This window comes from Schistocerca americana, chromosome 4 (assembly GCF_021461395.2).
Source record: "Schistocerca americana isolate TAMUIC-IGC-003095 chromosome 4, iqSchAmer2.1, whole genome shotgun sequence".
NCBI lineage: Eukaryota > Metazoa > Arthropoda > Insecta > Orthoptera > Acrididae > Schistocerca > Schistocerca americana.
Window position 1 is genome coordinate 204,430,343 of NC_060122.1, and position 18,960 is coordinate 204,449,302.

General features: G+C 43.1%; 1 protein-coding gene across 1 annotated transcript in view; it reads left to right on the forward strand.

The window, feature by feature from the left end:
- Positions 1-18,960, forward strand: part of LOC124613352 (neurotrimin-like) — a 351,927-nt gene that overhangs the window by 58,119 nt on the left and 274,848 nt on the right. Inside the window, exon 2 of the mRNA XM_047142049.1 lies at positions 12,318-12,476. Within this exon, the coding sequence (XP_046998005.1) occupies positions 12,318-12,476 (159 nt within the window). The remainder of the gene's footprint in view (positions 1-12,317; positions 12,477-18,960) is intronic.

The following is an 18,960-nucleotide window of genomic DNA, read 5'->3' on the forward strand; positions in this document are numbered from 1 at the left end:
TAATACTTTCGAACCCAAGAACTGTCTTGAACGTGCACCAGGTCTGTGTATTATTTAATTTGTTTCTTGGATTTAGTTTTGTGTTTTATGTTATGTACTTTTATGAACGTGTATCGTCATATGATATAATAATGTACACAGTCAGCCTCTTTTCATCCCCGCTTATTTGCTTTACATATTTTTTCAGTGATTTGTAAGACGTTCATTGTTTTGATTACTTTACTGTGCCCCGCGAATTTCGCAGGACCACACACAGAGACGTTCGTGTTCCCATACCCATCGGATTATTATCGACGAAATGAATATCGAACTTGAAGTTTCTACTTTCGTATCGTCCGCTGCCGATGAAAAGAACCAAGAAGGCTAATACACAAAATGATTTCTCTTCTGCAGCAGTTAATAAATGATCAGCTTTTATTGTTTTCGGTTCATATGAGCAGTGTGTCAGGGAGAGGCGTTGGTCCTAACCTTAGAAGCTGGAAATTTTTTGACCCAAGCAAGTGTTCCAGGCAAAGTGTAATTTGATTGTCTAATGTATCGATGAAGAGCAATACACCACTTATTTACCACATGCATAGCAGCATTTGGAGAGTCTTTGGAGATAATGAACTGTTAGCTGTTCAAAGCACCATAGAATTCAAATGAGTGAACATAACAAGTTCAGGGATGTAGGGAAGTGAGTGGAACACGGCAGGAAAGTTAAAATACTGTTAGCGTGTTAATACAAGCTATTAAACAGGAATTTGAGTGTATTTGACTGTATTAAGAAATATTGGTATAATTTTCTAATGAGTAATAACTAGGTGGTGCAGGATACGAACGAAAATACGAGATGGCAAGCTTTTAGTGTCACCGTGTTGCATTGTCAAAACGTGATTTTCCCGTGGGCCACACACTCATCACATTGTGCTCCTTCAAAATACATCCACTGTCTCCATATATTTGACATTGTAAGTTATTCTTATGATGTGGGAAATGGTAACTCTCTCCACGTTTTTCATTCTCCTCTAGACGTTGTTGAAGGCATTGTAAAATATCACGTACTCCTCTTTATTGCTACATTTTCATCAGCTATACGGATGTGAATAGACGTACACAGAAGACAGACAAGCGTGGAAATCAGCAGTAAACCAGTGTTCAGATTGATAGCTACAACAATAACAGTATTGTCGAGGATACTGGCAGTTATTGGTGCGCGTAATGGTTTTCTTCGTCACAGTAACATTCCCAATAAGAACAGAACGGCATGTGAGTGTCATACGTTGTGGTTTGCCTTCCATCATGATCAAATAGCAGCAATAAAGCATTCCTATCACTCAGATTAAATACGATGGGAAAAGTAAGATGTCGCATGATCATAATTGGTATTACGTGCAATTCTTTGCACCCACTTACGAAAATATACTATTTATATAGCACATGTAAGATTTACAGATTTACATTTGATTTGTTCCTATACCTCTTCATCCTCCCCAAAACATCCTATTGTTTTAAATGCTTGGGTTGCTTTCCAAAACCCAGATTAATACGTAATTATTTAAATAAAATTCACAATTATCATAATTATCTGAACTCGAGTGTGTGCATGGTACTAGCAGATACGTTCGAATATCATAATCAACTACAGCTTCACTAAAATTCTACCGCGTTCTATACGTAAAAACACGACATCTTTCTGTCGTACAGCATTTATGTGATACTGTCGTGTGTCTTGAAATGGACCAGAAGCAGTAACATACACCTGGCGCTCAGCGGTTAAAATACAGCGGGCTTCTATGGAAGTACGGGCTTACCACTTTGAGGAATGTATAAGCCGTGTGTTCATTACGTTGAATCGTACTATGTAGGACGTATTATTCAGTAAAAGCATTTCAACAAATACGACACAATTCAAAAGTCAAAAGTTAAATATCTTTATCAAAGATGAATTTCGCACTGTATCCTTCAAATCAATATTATATATCTTGTGCCTCCCACCTTTAACAGTAGCCCTTGTGGTAATTCAGGCCATGATCTAATTCCATTTCAAATTTCCTCCAAATCCGTGCAGCTGTTTCAGAGTGAAGGAGTAACAAACATACTCACACACGAACTTCCACATTTATAGCATGTATGGAAATAAATTATCCAAAACCATTCAAATATCAAACCATGTAAAACGAATGTAAAGGAACTACACTGACTATCATGACTACAGTAACACCATGTTTCAACACACCTCCGTATTCTTGTAATCTAGTATTTATATATTATTCTACCACTGATATACAGAGGGGTCCAATAAAATGTATCCACTGTTTAAAAGTCCATAACTTGCAAACTAATTTTTGGTGAAAGTGTAGCGTAAGTCCAACTTAAAGATATGACTGTAGGAGTTCGAAATGGTCACCATTAACATCCACACATAAACGATGCCATAGAACTGCAGAACGAACTACTGACTGCAACGTGTTCAGTTGGATATTTGCACATGAATGTAAGATTCTCGAAGTTCATCCAATGTGCGTGGCTGTTGTCGATAAATGACGTCCTTTAGTGTTCCCCACAGGTAAAAGTCCAGAGGAGTTAGGTCTGGGGAACGTGGTGGATACTCCACAGCACCTCTACGGCCTATACATCTTCCTGGTAGATTTTCGTCGAGATACGCCCTAACACGATTTTGGTAATGGGCTGGGGCACCATCTTGTTGAAAGTCAACTCTTCCGTCTCCATACAAGTCTCGGATGGCAGGTAAAATGGATGTCTGAAGCTTCTGAAGGTACACCTCACCGGAAACTGCCGTCAAAGAAGAATGGCCCAATCAGGCCCCGGTGAGACAACCCACACCACACATTTACTCATGACAAATTCACGGCTTTGTCTACATGGACGTTCGGATTTTCTGCGGCTCAGTAGATGCAATTGTAGCGATTTACAGTACCATTGAGTTTGAACTGTGCCTCATCAGACCACGCAATCATCTCTGCAAACTCTTCATCGTTGCGCACCATGTTAGTAAACCACTCGCAGTACTCCATTCTACGATCTGGGTCGTCCTCGTTGATTGCATGTAGCAGTCGTGGTATATAACACTTCCACTTTGCTGACTTCAAAATTCGCCGAACACTCACTCCAGTTTCACGGGCACACGGTCTCAAAGACTTCTGTGGAGAGCAAGTGAATTGTTGTAACACACGACGGGAGTTAGATGGACTGGAATCGTTAAACGTGTCGGTGGCTCTATTTGATACTCATTTCGCCATTGCCGTTGAAACTCATTAACGTTTTCGTACTTAAAATACCACTTCAAAACTGACTTCCTTTCATCGAAGGTAAGCCTTGCGCCAGCCATGTATACTCGAGTAACTAGGTGCAACTAAGAACAAAACTGACTATCTGGCGACTGTCATCTGACAAAGCAAAACAACGCAATACAACCCTTGTGTGGCGATTCCCGGAACTACAGACTATTACACTACCAAAGATGAGACAACTCCGTCAATTAGTTTGCCAGTTATGGACTTTTAAACAGTGGATACATTTGTTTGGACCCCTCTGTATTTAATGTCTCCTGCATTAACAATATTATTAAATGATATAGCTGTGTTGTTTGATATATTGAGGCTAACAAATGAATAGAAGCTCCAGAGGGGTGAATACAGTCTGAACGATAAACCTAGAACAATACAATCGTCATCAAAAGAGATATCTAGTTCGGAAGCCTCCTAGTAAAAACACACTGTAGTAAATGTTCAAATGTTCCATAACAAAAGCGACAAGTAAACAGTTAATTAGTTGTCGACGAGAAATCAAGTGTGTCCGACACGACTAGTGTCTGTTTGGTACTTCACTATATTCACAGGGTGTTGCATTTGGCGGTACGGCCTGTGGGCTCTCATGCCCTCACGGTCCTCTGGTGATCACAGTAGCCTTGGAGAAGTGCGTGGTAGCACGCTGTACTGTCTTACAATATGTGTTATCCTGCATTTCTCCCAGTATATTGATGCTGTTGACAGCCACCTTAAGAAAAGTTGATGATAGTATTGTCCCTTTCTATTGCCAATCTGCGTTTTATGTCCTTTTCTACTTCAGCCATAGTCAGTACCTTTGTTGTCTTAATAACAAAATCTCACTAACAAAACTCGTCTACCACATTTCCTAACCTAAATACCTCAGCAGCGCCTGATTTAATTCGATCACACTTCATTTCTCGTGTTTTCATTTTTTCTGTAATCTCGTATTCTTTTTTCAAGACACTATCCATTCCATTCAACGATTCTTCTACATTCTTTATTGTATCTGACTGAACTAGCCAGTCATCGGCAAACTTTAATGTTTTTATTTCTCCTCCATGAAGTTTAATCACTTTCCAAATTTCTCCTTGGATTCCTTTTGCTGCTCATTTCAATATACAGATTGAACAACATTGGCGACTTGTTCATAAATCTCGATGGACATGTTGTCGAAATTTTAATAAAATGTAATGCATCAAAAAACATCCAGCCAGTGCAATACTTAAGAGTGTGAATGATACTTACAGGAACATACTAACGGTCCCTAGTAGCTTTTAGAGTTACCATGTGTAAAGTAAGGAAGAAACAAACAATTAGCGTGACAGGCAACCACCATAGGGATTATCTAATAAACTCCCTTGTGTAAAAGAGATTCAGAGAGTGGAAAAGTACTTACAGTCTGTCAACTGCAATTTTTTTTCTGGAGCGTTTTGTATCTCCTCTGTTTCCTGCAGTTGCCATCTGATTTCATCTGTCCTCATTTCGTGGGAATACGAACTTACAAATTCACTTTTGTACCTGTTTGCACATCCAAAACCAACATAAACTGTCATTATTTCTAAGTATTAGCTCGATGCATGATTGATGATGTAATACATATTGTACACATTGTAGTTACTTCAAACACGTAATGATTTCGTCACGAATACTTCCTTGCTTGTACTTCGAAGTGATAATTGTCAAATAAAAGCTCATTTTAAGTTTCCAGGCATAAAATGCATACAAAAAGCTGTCCAGCCAAAACGCAACCACATACCGAATGCATAAGAAATCCAGAAACAATTAAGATATGTCGCAATGTTTGTTCTTACATACGAATCAAAAGAGACACGCTGACGAACATGGCGTCGCGCTGGTACGTCTGTCACGCACTAATGCCACTTGCATGTGCAGCTGAAATCACGCATTAAAAGCAGCCTCCACAGTGCTCAAACAAATGTAAGCTCCATACCTTCTGCTAAAAAAAGACGTGAACAATACTAACCACTGTTAGCGTGCTACCAGAATGCAACCCTACTGCTAAATTAGATTAGATAACTTTAGGTGTACTTTTTATTTCTTAGATTCGTAGTGAGGAGATTCTCAAAGGCATGTAACAGGTCGTTACCCAAGAATATAATATTTAGTTACAAAATAGATATATGCTAATGTCTCTTCCATAGATCTTAGGTGAAATAGTGTTCATGGAAAATTCTTTAATATATTTTCACTGAGGTGGTAATAACAAAGTTGTAGAAAACGCTGAGGAGCATATGATAACTGTTAGTTTATTGTACCCAAGTTTCATCAAAGGGGAAATCAGTTTATAACAATTTACATTGATCATATTACTGCAGTAGGGGCGTGCGTAAGTCACGTATTATGTAACCCTGATGTCATTCGATGCTATTAAAAATACACACATCAGCAGGTTATACTAAGAAATTCGTCAAAAGAGAAGGAGTTGGTGAAGAACCACTGCTTTGAGATCGTCTTTAAGAGTAGCGGTTAAACGGTTCATGGCTGTTTGCATGTTACTGAAAATGTGTGTTCTTAAATAACTGGTACCTTTCTGGACCAAAATAAGTGAATATTATTCTTACTTCTAGTGCCGAATGTATTCCACGAACTGTAGTTTGAAAACTAAGAGCATTATTTATGAGAAATTTCGCTAATTACTAAATGTATTGAGCTGCGGCGGTCATTAACTAGCAGTTCCCGTAAAATGATACCATATGAAATTTCTGAGGATAAGCCGACTGTTTACTGCATAAAGAAGTTGGTTTTAGAGTGATGTACAAAACTTAAAGATGAAAGAAACTTTCGCATAACGTGTCATTGCCAAGGAACAAAGCTCGATGAAACCTGGAGCATACAGAAAAGGAGTGATATAGTACAGAAAGTACTGAAATAAGTACGCAATAAGACGAAAAGAAGTGATACTTTTATTCAAAGACATTAATTATTCTAAAACCACAGCAATTCGTAATGGGCATTACAAAAGGCGAGACATGATTCTTAATAGCGTGTGTGAGCACCATGGACAGCGTTGCGAGCTTTACAACGTGTTCTAATGGCGGTCACAAGATAGGTAAGAAGTGTTTGTGGTAGGGCGTTTCATTTCGCCTCCAGCGCAGCTGATAACCTTGGGATGATCATTGGCGCATGTGGACGTGCAGCAGTAAGTCTCTCCAACGCATCCTACAAGTGCTCAATAGGAAATAAGTCGGGGAAACTGGCGGGACAGTCCGTTCGTCGAACGTCCTCCTCCTGCGTTGTTCGATGAGTTTGTGCATTGTCATCCATAGAAATGAAGCTTGGACTGAATGCACCCCTGAGAAGAAACACAGTGGGAAGCTCCATGAAACCTGGACCATACAAAAAAGAAGTGACCTAGTATAGTTCAGGAAGAAACTGAAAAAGTACGCAATGAGTGTACCGTGTTCAAAGATTTGGATGTCAGTACATTATGTCATGTCAACATTATGGCTCCCGATACCACAACACCTGACCCACCAAAACGATCGGTTTCGACAATGTACCTAGGTACATTATGTGCACCACTCCAAGACGTATCGCTGATGAGCAGGTGTCAACGGAACTTAACGTATTGGTCGTTGCCCAAAGAAATCACACCGATTGAGCCGCCGAGCTACTGTGGAGCTTGATACTGTGGTAGTTGCAGTCCTGTTATATATGGTTTGAATTGCACCTGCTGTCAGACCCTTTCTTGCCTGTTGCACAACGTACCTGATCGTCGTAGACCACCTTCTCTCCTTGAAGTAGCACTGCCTGTGGTTCAGCACACTACCCATAAATGTAAAACAATAATGTGAGCAATATGAAACTCATGGGCCACACGTGTCACTTTTCGTCATTCTTACAGTTTCCCCACGATTCTTCCCCATATGAAGTCATCCAAATGTCGTATCCGGGCCACGTTGTTATGAAGAACGCAGCAATGCACGATAACTTCTCCCAGATGGACACAGGCGGTGTTTCCTTTTCTTTAAACTGCCTTGTCTTGCGCTGTCAGTTCCATAGTTGCACTGACCTCACATCATCTGACGTAAAGCTTTCTCAGCACTGCTAGGAGACTTCTGGCAACATGGTTCATTTACACCAAATTGTTAATATGTTATATTAGTTAATCTGTCATTAATAGAAGAGATAGACATGATCCAGCGAAAAGCAGCGCGATTCGTCATGGGGACATTTAGTCAGCGCGAGAGCGTTACGGAGATGCTGAACAAGCTCCAGTGGCGGACACTTCAAGAAAGGCGTTACGCAATACGGAGAGGTTTATTATCGAAATTACGAGAGAGCACATTCCGGGAAGAGATGGGCAACATATTACTACCGCCCACATATATCTCGCGTAATGATCACAACGAAAAGATCCGAGAAATTAGAGCAAATACGGAGACTTACAAGCAGTCGTTCTTTCCACGCACAATTCGTGAATGGAACAGGGAAGGGGGGATCAGATAGCGGTACAATAAGTACCCTCCGCCACACACCGTAAGGTGGCTCGCGGAGTATAGATGTAGATGTAGATGTAGATGTAGTCTTCAGTTAATATTCGGCAGAAATCAAATCTAAATTCGGATCTGACTTCCTTAACTCTTGTGCAGAAAGGTGTGCAGTATACTGCTGCATCAATTTTCAATAAGCTACCAAAAGAATTCAAAAATCTTAGCAGTAACCCAAACTCTTTCAAATCGAAACTGAAGAGCTTCCTCATGGGTCACTCCTTCTATTCTGCCGAGGAGTTCCTTCAAAAATTAAGCTAATTCTTATGGTGTATTGCTGATAGCGTTTACTTAAACTTATGACCTGACATTTTTGGGCCCATAAACATTTTTTTTTTATCTGTTATTACTTTTACGTTGCGATTTCACGTACTGACACGTTCCACGACCTTAGAGATGTGATTCTCAATTAGGTCCTATGAAAACTGACGTGTAAATAAATAAATAAATTTACGGAGCAATGTATATTGGGTTGCAGTAGTCAGAATCCCTACTTCCTTAAACAGGCAGGACGTTCTTGAGTTTACATCACTAATACACTCCTGGAAATGGAAAAAAGAACGCATTGACACCGGTGTGTCAGACCCACCATACTTGCTCCGGACACTGCGAGAGGGCTGTACAAGCAATGATCACACGCACGGCACAGCGGACACACCAGGAACCGCGGTGTTGGCCGTCGAATGGCGCTAGCTGCGCGGCATTTCTGCACCGCCGCCGTCAGTGTCAGCCAGTTTGCCGTGGCATACGGAGCTCCATCGCAGTCTTTAACAATGGTAGCATGCCGCGACAGCGTGGACGTGAACCGTATGTGCAGTTGACGGACTTTGAGCGAGGGCGAATAGTGGGCATGCGGTAGGCCGGGTGGACGTACCGCCGAATTGCTCAACACGTGGGGCGTGAGGTCTCCACAGTACATCGATGTTGTCGCCAGTGGTCGGCGAAAGGTGCACGTGCCCGTCGACCTGGGACCGGACCGCAGAAGACGTACGGATGCACGCCAAGACCGTAGGATCCTACGCAGTGCCGTAGGGGACCGCACCGCCACTTCCCAGCAAATTAGGGACACTGTTGCTCCTGGGGTATCGGCGAGGACCATTCGCAACCGTCTCCATGAAGCTGGGCTACAGTCCCGCACACCGTTAGGCCGTCTTCCGCTCACGCCCCAACATCGTGCAGCCCGCCTCCAGTGGTGTCGCGACAGGCGTGAATGGATGGACGAATGGAGACGTGTCGTCTTCAGCGATGAGAATCGCTTCTGCCTTGGTGCCAATGATGGTCGTATGCGTGTTTGGCGCCGTGCAGGTGAGCGCCACAATCAGGACTGCATACGACCGAGGCACACAGGGCCAACACCCGGCATCATGGTGTGGGGAGCGATCTCCTACACTGGCCGTACACCACTGGTGATCGTCGAGGGGACACTGAATAGTGCACGATACATCCAAACCGTCATCGAACCCATCGTTCTACCATTCCTAGACTGGCAAGGGAACTTGCTGTTCCAACAGGACAATGCACGTCCGCATGTATCCCGTGCCACCCAACGTGCTCTAGAAGGTGTAAGTCAACTACCCTGGCCAGCAAGATCTCCGGATCTGTCCCCCATTGAGCATGTTTGGGACTGGATGAAGCGTCGTCTCACGCGGTCTGCACATCCAGCACGAACGCTGGTCCAACTGAGGCGCCAGGTGGAAATGGCATGGCAAGCCGTTCCACAGGACTACATCCAGCATCTCTACGATCGTCTCCATGGGAGAATAGCAGCCTGCATTGCTGCGAAAGGTGGATATACACTGTACTAGTGCCGACATTGTGCATGCTCTGTTGCCTGTGTCTGTGTGCCTGTGGTTCTGTCAGTGTGATCAAGTGATGTATTTGACCCCAGGAATGTATCAATAAAGTTTCCCCTTCCTGGGACAATGAATTCACGGTGTTCTTATTTCAATTTCCAGGAGTGTAATTGGCATTACATGCTTCAGAAATTGGGAATATAATGAGTTATCCCATAAAACGATCAAGTATGACATTTGTAAGAGGATGACGAATACTGTTTCACTGGATTTAGAAGCTATATTCTGGCGTCGAAAGCGAAACATAAATTATCTGCCCTCTTGCTGGATTTTAATTTTGTAATATAACACTGTCACTTTTACTGTTTATAGGCATATAAACGTCACTTAACCCTTTTGTTGCACAGCATCTTTATCTCACTGATATGAACCAAGGTTATAATAAACGTATATTAGTTACCCGCACACAAAATACCAGTATAGTCAGCTAAACTACTGGCCATTAAAATTGCTACACCACGAAGATGACCTACTACAGACGCGAAATTTAACCGACAGGAAGAAGATGCTGTGATATGCAAATGATTAGCTTTTCAGAGCATTCACACAAGGTTGGCGCCGGTGGCGACACCTACAACGTGCCGACATGCGGAAAGTTTCCAACCGATTTCTCATACACAAACAGCAGTTGACCGGCGTTGACTGGTGAAACGTTGTTGTGATGCCTCGTGTAAGCAGGAGAAATGCGTACCATCACGTTTCCGACTTTGATAAAGGTCGGATTGTAGCCTATCGCGATTGCGGTTTATCGCATCGCAACATTGCTGCTCGCGTTAGTCGAGATCCAGTGACTGTTAGCAGAATATCGAATCGGTGGGTTCAGAAGGGTAATACGGAAAGCCTTGCTGGATCCCAGCGGCCTCGTATCACTAGCAGTCGAGATGACAGGCATCTTATCCGCATGGCTGTAACGGGTCGTGCAGCCACGTCTCGATCCCTGAGTCAACAGATGGGGACGTTTGCAACACAACAACCATCTGCACGAACAGTTCGACGACGTGTGCAGCAGCATGGACTACCAGCTCGGAGACCACGGCTGCGGTTACCCTTGACGCTGCATCTGAGACAGGAGCGCTTGCGATGGTGTACTGAACGACGAAGCTGGGTGCACGAATGGCAAAACGTCATTTTTTTCGGATGAATCCAGGTTCTGTTTACAGCATCATTATGGTCGCATCCGTGTTTGGCGACATCGCGGTGAACGCACGTTTGAAGCGTGTATTCGTCATCGCCATATTGGCATATCACCCGGCGTGATGGTATGGGGTGCCATTGGTTACACGTGTGGGTCACCTCTTGTTCGCATTGACGGCACTTTGAACAGTGGACGTTACATTTCAGATGTGTTACGACCAGTGGCTCTACCCTTCATTCGATCCCTGCGAAACCCTACATTTCAGCAGGATAATGCACGACCGCATGTTGCAGGTCCTGTACGGGCCTTTCTGTATACAGAAAATGTTCGACTGCTGCCCTGGCCAGCACATTCTCCAGATCTCTCACCAATTGAAAACGTCTGGTCAATGGTGGCCGAGTAACTGGCTCGTCACAATACGCCAGCACTACTCTTGATGGCTCTGAGCACTATGCGACTTAACTTCTGAGGTCATCAGTCGCCTAGAACTTAGAACTAATTAAACCTAACTAACCTAAGGAAATCACACACATCCATGCCCGAGGCAGGATTCGAACCTGCGACCGCAGCTGTCCCGCGGTTCCGGACTGAGCGTCTAGAACCGCTAGACCACCGCGGCCGGCACTACTCTTGATGAATTGTGGTATCGTGTTGAATCTGCATGGGCAGCTGTACCTGTACACGCCATCCAAGCTCTGTTTGACTCAATGCCCAGGCGTATCAATGCCGCTATTACGGCCATAGGCGGTTGTTCCGGGTACTGATTTCTCAGGATCTATGCACCCAAATTGCGTTAAAATGTAATGACATGTCAGTTCTAGTATAATATATTTGTCCAATGAATACCCGTTTATCATCTGCATTTCTTCTTGGTGTAACAATTTTAATGGCCAGTTGTGTAAAAAGTGTCTGAGAGATAAATAAATAATTTATTTTCTCAGAAGTAATGTTAGTGGACTTATGCTGTTCTGGAAGCCATGGTTTCAATTACTCTCTCTTAATGCTCTCACCTTTCATACACTCTCAACATGAATTCTATTTCATTACATCAATGGCAACAGTGACCACGCGCTTTCTCTCTTCCGTTCCTCCCGCTGACAGACTGTCGCCATCTTCCCTTTCCTCCGGGCTGCGACCTTCGGAACTGCCACGCTGGTGTCCCATTCAGCAAGGTTTCTCCACATGCGCTTCATGCTCTGAGCACTTTAACACGACGTGAGGGTTAACAGTTTCAACGTATGTATATACCCTGAAGACCACAGTGCTTTTTCGTAGCACTTTTATTACCAAAAAATGAAACAGAAAGGGGCACTGAATCCAGGACATATTCAAATATTAATTTACGTATTAACAGCTAAACAATTAGAGGTAATAAAAATATGAGGTGACATCTGAGGTGTCCAAGAGTATTGTAACCTTGCGCATTATGGACCCTGTTCTTATCTGTGTTGTTCTTTCTTTCTGGACGGCTCTGGCACTGTGACCAGAGCTACAGCTTACCTTGGAGTGTGATGGAAGACGTGCGCCCTGTTTTGCGGTGTTGCAGTGCCGCCGGACATCCTGGACTACCCGACGAGCACGGACATGGTGGTGCGCGAGGGCACCAATGTGACGCTGCGCTGCGCGGCCACCGGCTCCCCGCAGCCCACCATCACGTGGCGGCGGGAGGGCGGCGAACCCATCCCCATGGCCAACGGCCAGGAGTGTAGGTAACTTGTACCTGTCTCGTCCGTAGCCCGGCACTGCCGTGTAGCGAGTAGCCTGACTGGTCGGTGAACGTACGCTGCCGCAAAAAAAGCAAAAAAAAAAAAGCAATACAGCACCCTCAAGGACAGTGTAGTTCAGTATTGTAGGAATACATGGTAACAAATACAAAACACACGTCTCACAGTGAAGGCTGCCCAAACAGTTTCATTAATACACAGTGCAGCCTCCTCTGGTGGCAGCACAGCCATGTACTCTCGCATGCAAACGGTTGTAATGGTGCTGAATGGCATCTTCCGATAGATTATCTGAAGCATCTTCCGACTTTCGTTGCCTGCATTTTGGCAACGGTTTTTGTAGACCACGGAAGACGAGTAGGTTCCTGCTTCATCATGTCCCACACAGGTTCAGCTGGCGAGTGTACCGGCTATCTTGCTAGCAAGGGCACTCATACACGACAAAGAGCACGTCGCGTCGTAGCAACAACATATGGACATGTCACTAGCACGGCAATTACAGCGGCTGCAATGTAGCAGGCACTGGGTGCTTCACACTGCAGAAAACCCAGATGTGACTGTCTGCTGCAAATTACCCCCCGTCCCCCCCCCCTTCCCCTCCACTCATCATTAAGCCTGGGGCGGCACTTGTGTGTCGTGGGCGGACGAAATCTGGAATACCCATCTCAACAGGTCTTATGTCCGGCACTTGTACATAGACAGAACCTAATCTCATCACTGAAGACAACAGGGCGCCATGCCACTATTTCATGACACCCGACTATCTATGCCGGTAATGTCGTAGTGCCAGTGGCGGCCTGGGCAGAGGCACACGTGTCCTTATTCCCGCCCAGTGTTTCTTGATGACACACCAGATGCAACATATGACCTCATTTCGTCACTGGATGATGTTCGGTCAATTGCCGCTGCTCGCACAATGCGTCGATCTTAACGTACGTTTGTACTACTTGGACGCCCGTCTTCAGGTGTGGGAATGTTCCACAGACCACTACTGAAAGTAGCGACACATGACTGGTTCATTGCGGCCATTATATGCAGCATACCGTTGGTACATCCATTCAGCTTCCCACAGATCCACAATGCGATCGAGTTAAAATGGCTATAAATCAATACTTATTTGTCGGTGAGACATGTTTGTTCCCTAGCGGTAAAAGTGCGAACACTTTTCACTTCTAAACTCAGCACAGTCACTATCTGGACGGTCAGAGCAGACAGGCATTCTGAGCACCGTCTGATCACCGATGACCGTGTCAAATGAATCACTAACACTGCAACCTCCCAGTCCTTGAGGGTGTTTTATTTTTTTCCGGCTGTGTACATCTGACAAGGGAAATGTCCCCACTAAAACGCAATAAAAATTTAGTATGCTCACTGTTTGAATACCTAAATATATTCAAATAATATACAGGTCGAGCACAAAGTCTTGCCCTGATTATAACAATTTATTACAGAATAACCATTTGACAGATTAATTTACATTTTATGCCGTTACATAGGTTAGTGTTACTAGTTTTTATTTTTTTATTTTTTTTATTTTTAGATCTCTTACGTTAGTAAAGCTTAACGTGTGCTCTCTTGGTTGCTCGGAGATTGTCGAGGTGGTATTCCAGTTCCCGCCAGGTGTTTCGTAACATGTGTTCTGTCACAGTAACCACAGCAGCTTGTATCTTAGCCTTCAGTTCGTCGACATCAGCAACTGGTGTGACGAAGACACTGTCCTTGATATAGTCCCAGAAAAAAAAAAGGCAAGAGGCGTAATGTCTGGAGAGTGGGGTGGCCACGGTGTTGGACCGTTCCTTCCAATCCACCGATTTGGACATCACTACCCTCTCCAGACAATACACCCCTTACCCTCTTCAGACATTACACCCCTCGACTTTTTTTTTCTGGGGCCATATCAAGGACAGAGTCTTCGTCACACCAGTTGCTGACGTCGACGAACTGAAAGCTATGATACAAGCTGCTGTGGGTACTGTTACGAAACACCTGGCGGGAACTGGAATACCGCCTCGACATTCTACGAGATGCCAAGAGAGTACACGTTAAGGTTTACTAACGTAAGAGGTCTTAAAAAACAAAAACAAAAACAAAAAAAAACTAACCTATGTAACGGGATCAAATGTAACTTATTATGTCGAACGGTTGTTGTGTTATAAATTGTTATAATCAGGGCAAGCCTTCGTGCTCACCCTATATATATATATATATATATATATATATATATATATATATATATATATATATATATATATATATATATATATCCTGTTGTATTACATCACTTCATTGTAACTCTACATTCGCACTCCGGTGATCAGTAAGAGAACAATGTACGACAATAAGGTAACGCCTACGAGGGCTATTTAGAGAGAACGATACGATAGGTCGTGAAATGTAAACGACAGTGAAATTCCAATGAAGCTTTGCACAGATGTGTTGGGCAGGTTCTCTAGTATGCCCGTCGATCGCGTGACGTTGCTGTTCTCAGTTCTGAGCACACAGAGAGCACGTAAAGATGTCTAGAACAATAGTGTCTCCCACCAAGTATGGGCTCCCGCTGCGAGGCTTCCCTGATTTCATGCAGCACCACATACCGCACGCCCTACATGTCATGCATATCCTTCTTTATGACAACTGTCGGCCGCACGCAGCAGGACCAATGGGAAGTGTTTGATCACCCACCGCTCAGTCCGGACTTGTCTGCCTCCGATGTTCATCTCTGCTCACATGAACCGCTGGCTGCGAAGATAACATTTTGGCACAGACAACGAACTGTAGACCAGCCTAGAGAAGTGGTGCAAAGCACAGGCAACTGCCTTCTATGACGACGGCATCGGAAAGTTGGGACAACGCTACGACAGATTTCCAAGTAGGAACGGCGACTATGTAGAGAAACAGCTGTAAGGTGTTGCAAATAAAACATTTTTGATTTTCATTGTGCTTTCCATTTCGCGACCGATCGGGACCTTACTTTCTGAATAGCCCTCGTATACTGGGTAATACAACCCAGTAAGTACATATTGTGTGAGTTAACATATACCATTTTAAGGAACTCTTTACTTTTCTGCCAAGTAATTTCTCGCTTATCACTTTTGTAAGTCCGCTGTTCTTAAACAGCTGTTAAGAGTTATTGTTTATTCGAGGAATTGTGCTTTTGTAACCTTTCCATTCGTTAACGTTCAAACATGGGCTGTATGCACGTGCAGAGTTTTACAAACAAATGGCCGTCATGGGTTGTATTGCGGAACTGTTTGCTCATTTGAAAATTACCTTTATTTGGTGTTAACCTTCCAGTTCAAGTACTTCCCTTGTGAGTCAGACCCACATATGAACCGTAACTGATACAAAGTCAAACCAGTGTAACGTCTCTGTCATCCGTATGGGATGAGCATGTGGGCGGAAAACTAGACATTCACACCATTTATATTTTAATATTTGTTATGCACAGTCTGCCTTAGATACTCGAGTAAATTGTAAACTTTATAGAAATTTTACAGTTTTGAACATTATTGTTATTCAGCAACCGTATACTAGTTTCAATATAAGATTAAACATCGTACCGGTTGCACATAAACGTACATTGACCTAGGTTTCGACGCCTACTACGGATGTCTTCATCAAAATAAATAGTGTTTAGGTTCACTTTTTAATTGGACATAGCTGCTCCAAATTTTGAATATTTTTTTTTTTTTAGCAATGTAATTTTACGATTTAGCAACTGTTCATTCCGATGAAGACACCCCTAGTAGGTGTCGAAACGTAGGTCAATGTACCTAACGTTTTATGTAACCGGTTGGCTACTTAATCTTATATTGAAAGTTTGTAGAAATTCATAAACTCTTGACATACATTGAGCACCAAACAAAATGATAATAATACTATACGTAAACATAACTGTCGTAGGAGGAAGGCGCCAAGTAATGATTTACCAACAACAAATGCGCTTACAATTGACATCTACGTCGTAAGAATTTGTAGAATAACCACCGTAAAGGCAGCTGTTTATATTTTTATATTAAACCAAACAAATATGAAGCTGAGCATAATAATTGATCCAAACCAGTAATCAAATAAAAATTCCTTCCTATCAAAGGCTGATCCATGTTCTACAAATTCAAACAGTGACTAAGTCACATTTCATCAAGGCTGAAGAGAGTAGAAATTCCACATCTCAGTCAACTGTTCGTCTGCGTCGGCCTGAGCATGAAAATTATCATGCAAAACCATCCATGCTGTAGAAAACAAGCTCAGGAGTGTGCGCGATGTCGTCACTATAAAACATGACACACACATCCCGTCGGCTAACAATCACAAGTTAATTGTAAGAAATGGTCTACTGGATGTTTGCTCCTTGGTTGTAGGCTACCTCGTCAGCGTGACTCAATCCAAATCCAGGAAATGGTGAATCTGCGTCTGAGGTGCGACTTCTGAGGTTTTTTTGTTGAGGTTCTAATAATGGTACCACAATGGCCTGTAACGGCCTTGCCTAAAATCAAAGTACCTTTATGCACACCTCATACCGTTTGGCATAAATACATATTCTCTATAAGCGTCCCTAAATTGACGTATTAAATCATCCAAATTAGGCTTATAATACTACAATTCTTCCAATACAATAACAGCTGCAGAATAATTAATCCTGTTGCCGTAAAATGTTACAGCAAGTTCATCACTCCTCTGCTGGTTGTTAGGAACAAGGAAGGCGAGGCGTAGATCGTCCAGGTAATTTCGGATATGGTCCCAGTTGGCATAAAAAAATTCCAACGCAGACATTAACTGTAAACAAATACCTTTATTCAGAAAGTAACATTACCTTTCCTCTTACAAAAAGTCATATAGACTCTATTCCTTACAACAAATGTAGCGTATTTTACTTCACTCTGCACATTATCGTTTTTCTCAGGTTCATCACCAGCTATTTGCAGTCCAATATAGAATGGATTGGTACCTTGAAAATGGCGATTCTTTACTTTACACTCCTTCTCTAAATCTGTCCAGGATTTAACTTTAGATATATCGGCACTTTGTTCAGTTTTACAATACGTTACAAACTTAAATCTATTCCTTCTAGTATATTTACGCCATGGTACACCGGTTGACCTTTGTGGATTCAAATCAAACGCACCCATTTTATTACTACAAGCTATACGAACTTTTTATAGTGTTCTTCCTTGGACCTCTCCACATCTGGCTCTCCGAGCCCCTCATATGGTAATAGACGTGAGTAGAGTACAGTCACTATCGAGCTCTTGACTATCGCTTCAAAGTGTCTAATGTCTCTGCAATAACTGCAAAATTGTGTTTGATAAGGTGACTGGTTGTCTTAGTGGTTATACGAAGAGTCGGAAGTTGGTATCCTCTTCTCCTCCAGGAGACATCCCAGCCCTTACAGATAATTCGATGAGTGCAATGCTGTGCATGTAGTCACATACTGAGAAAACTAACTCGTGTCAGCCAACCTGTTATTTGGCATGATAACAATTCTTTGCCACTTGGTGGACGTTCTCGGACACTTAAGGCAAGAATTAAACCTAGTGCTCATTTGGACAATATTCTATACCACCATTTGAATATATCCTTCCTGCTGCAATTTTTCCTTCGACTGCGAAGTTTTAAGAGTGATATTCAGATTCGAATTCATCCAAAAATGGTTCACTATGGGACTTAACATCTGAGGTCATCAGTCCCCTAGAACTTAGAACTACTTAAACCTAACTAACCTAAGGACAGCACACACGTCCATGCCCGAGGCAGGATTCGAATCTGCGATCATAGCGGTCGCCCGGTTCCAGACTGAAGCGCCTAGAACCGCTCGGCAACACCGGCCGGCCTCGAATTCATCCTGCACTGATTGTGTTCGACCTGTAATAATGTGGCTACACGTACTGTGTTCGATGTACGCCAATTACTGTACGCCAATTACTCGTGTACTGTGTGCCAGGTTGTTTGGCTCTGAGCGCTATGGGACTTAACTTCTGAGGGCATCAGTCCCCTATAACTTAGAACTACTTAAACCTAACCAACCTAAGGACATCACACACATCCATGCCCGAGACAGGATTCGAACCTGCGACCGTAGCGGTCGCACGGCTTCAGACTGTGCCAGGTTGTTTAACCACTGTATTCAAGATCTATGATCACATGGGCTGTTGCAATGATGACAGGTGGTTTAGTCTTGACATGTTATTTGCGTCACGCGTTTCTATTTTACTGAACAGTTTAGTCCGAACAGTGTTAATTTGGCCCTTGTTTTTCCCCGGAATTTCGCGATATCTTATTTTACGAACATCAACCAACAAGTAGTGTATAGAGAAGATATACTGACTTCTCATATTATTTTGTCTCCCCACCTTGCCGTTGGTGGGGAGGCTTGCGTGCCTCAGCGATACAGATAGCCGTACCGTAGGTGCAACTACAACGGAGGGGTATCTGTTGAGAGGCCAGACAAACTTGTGGTTCCTGAAGAGG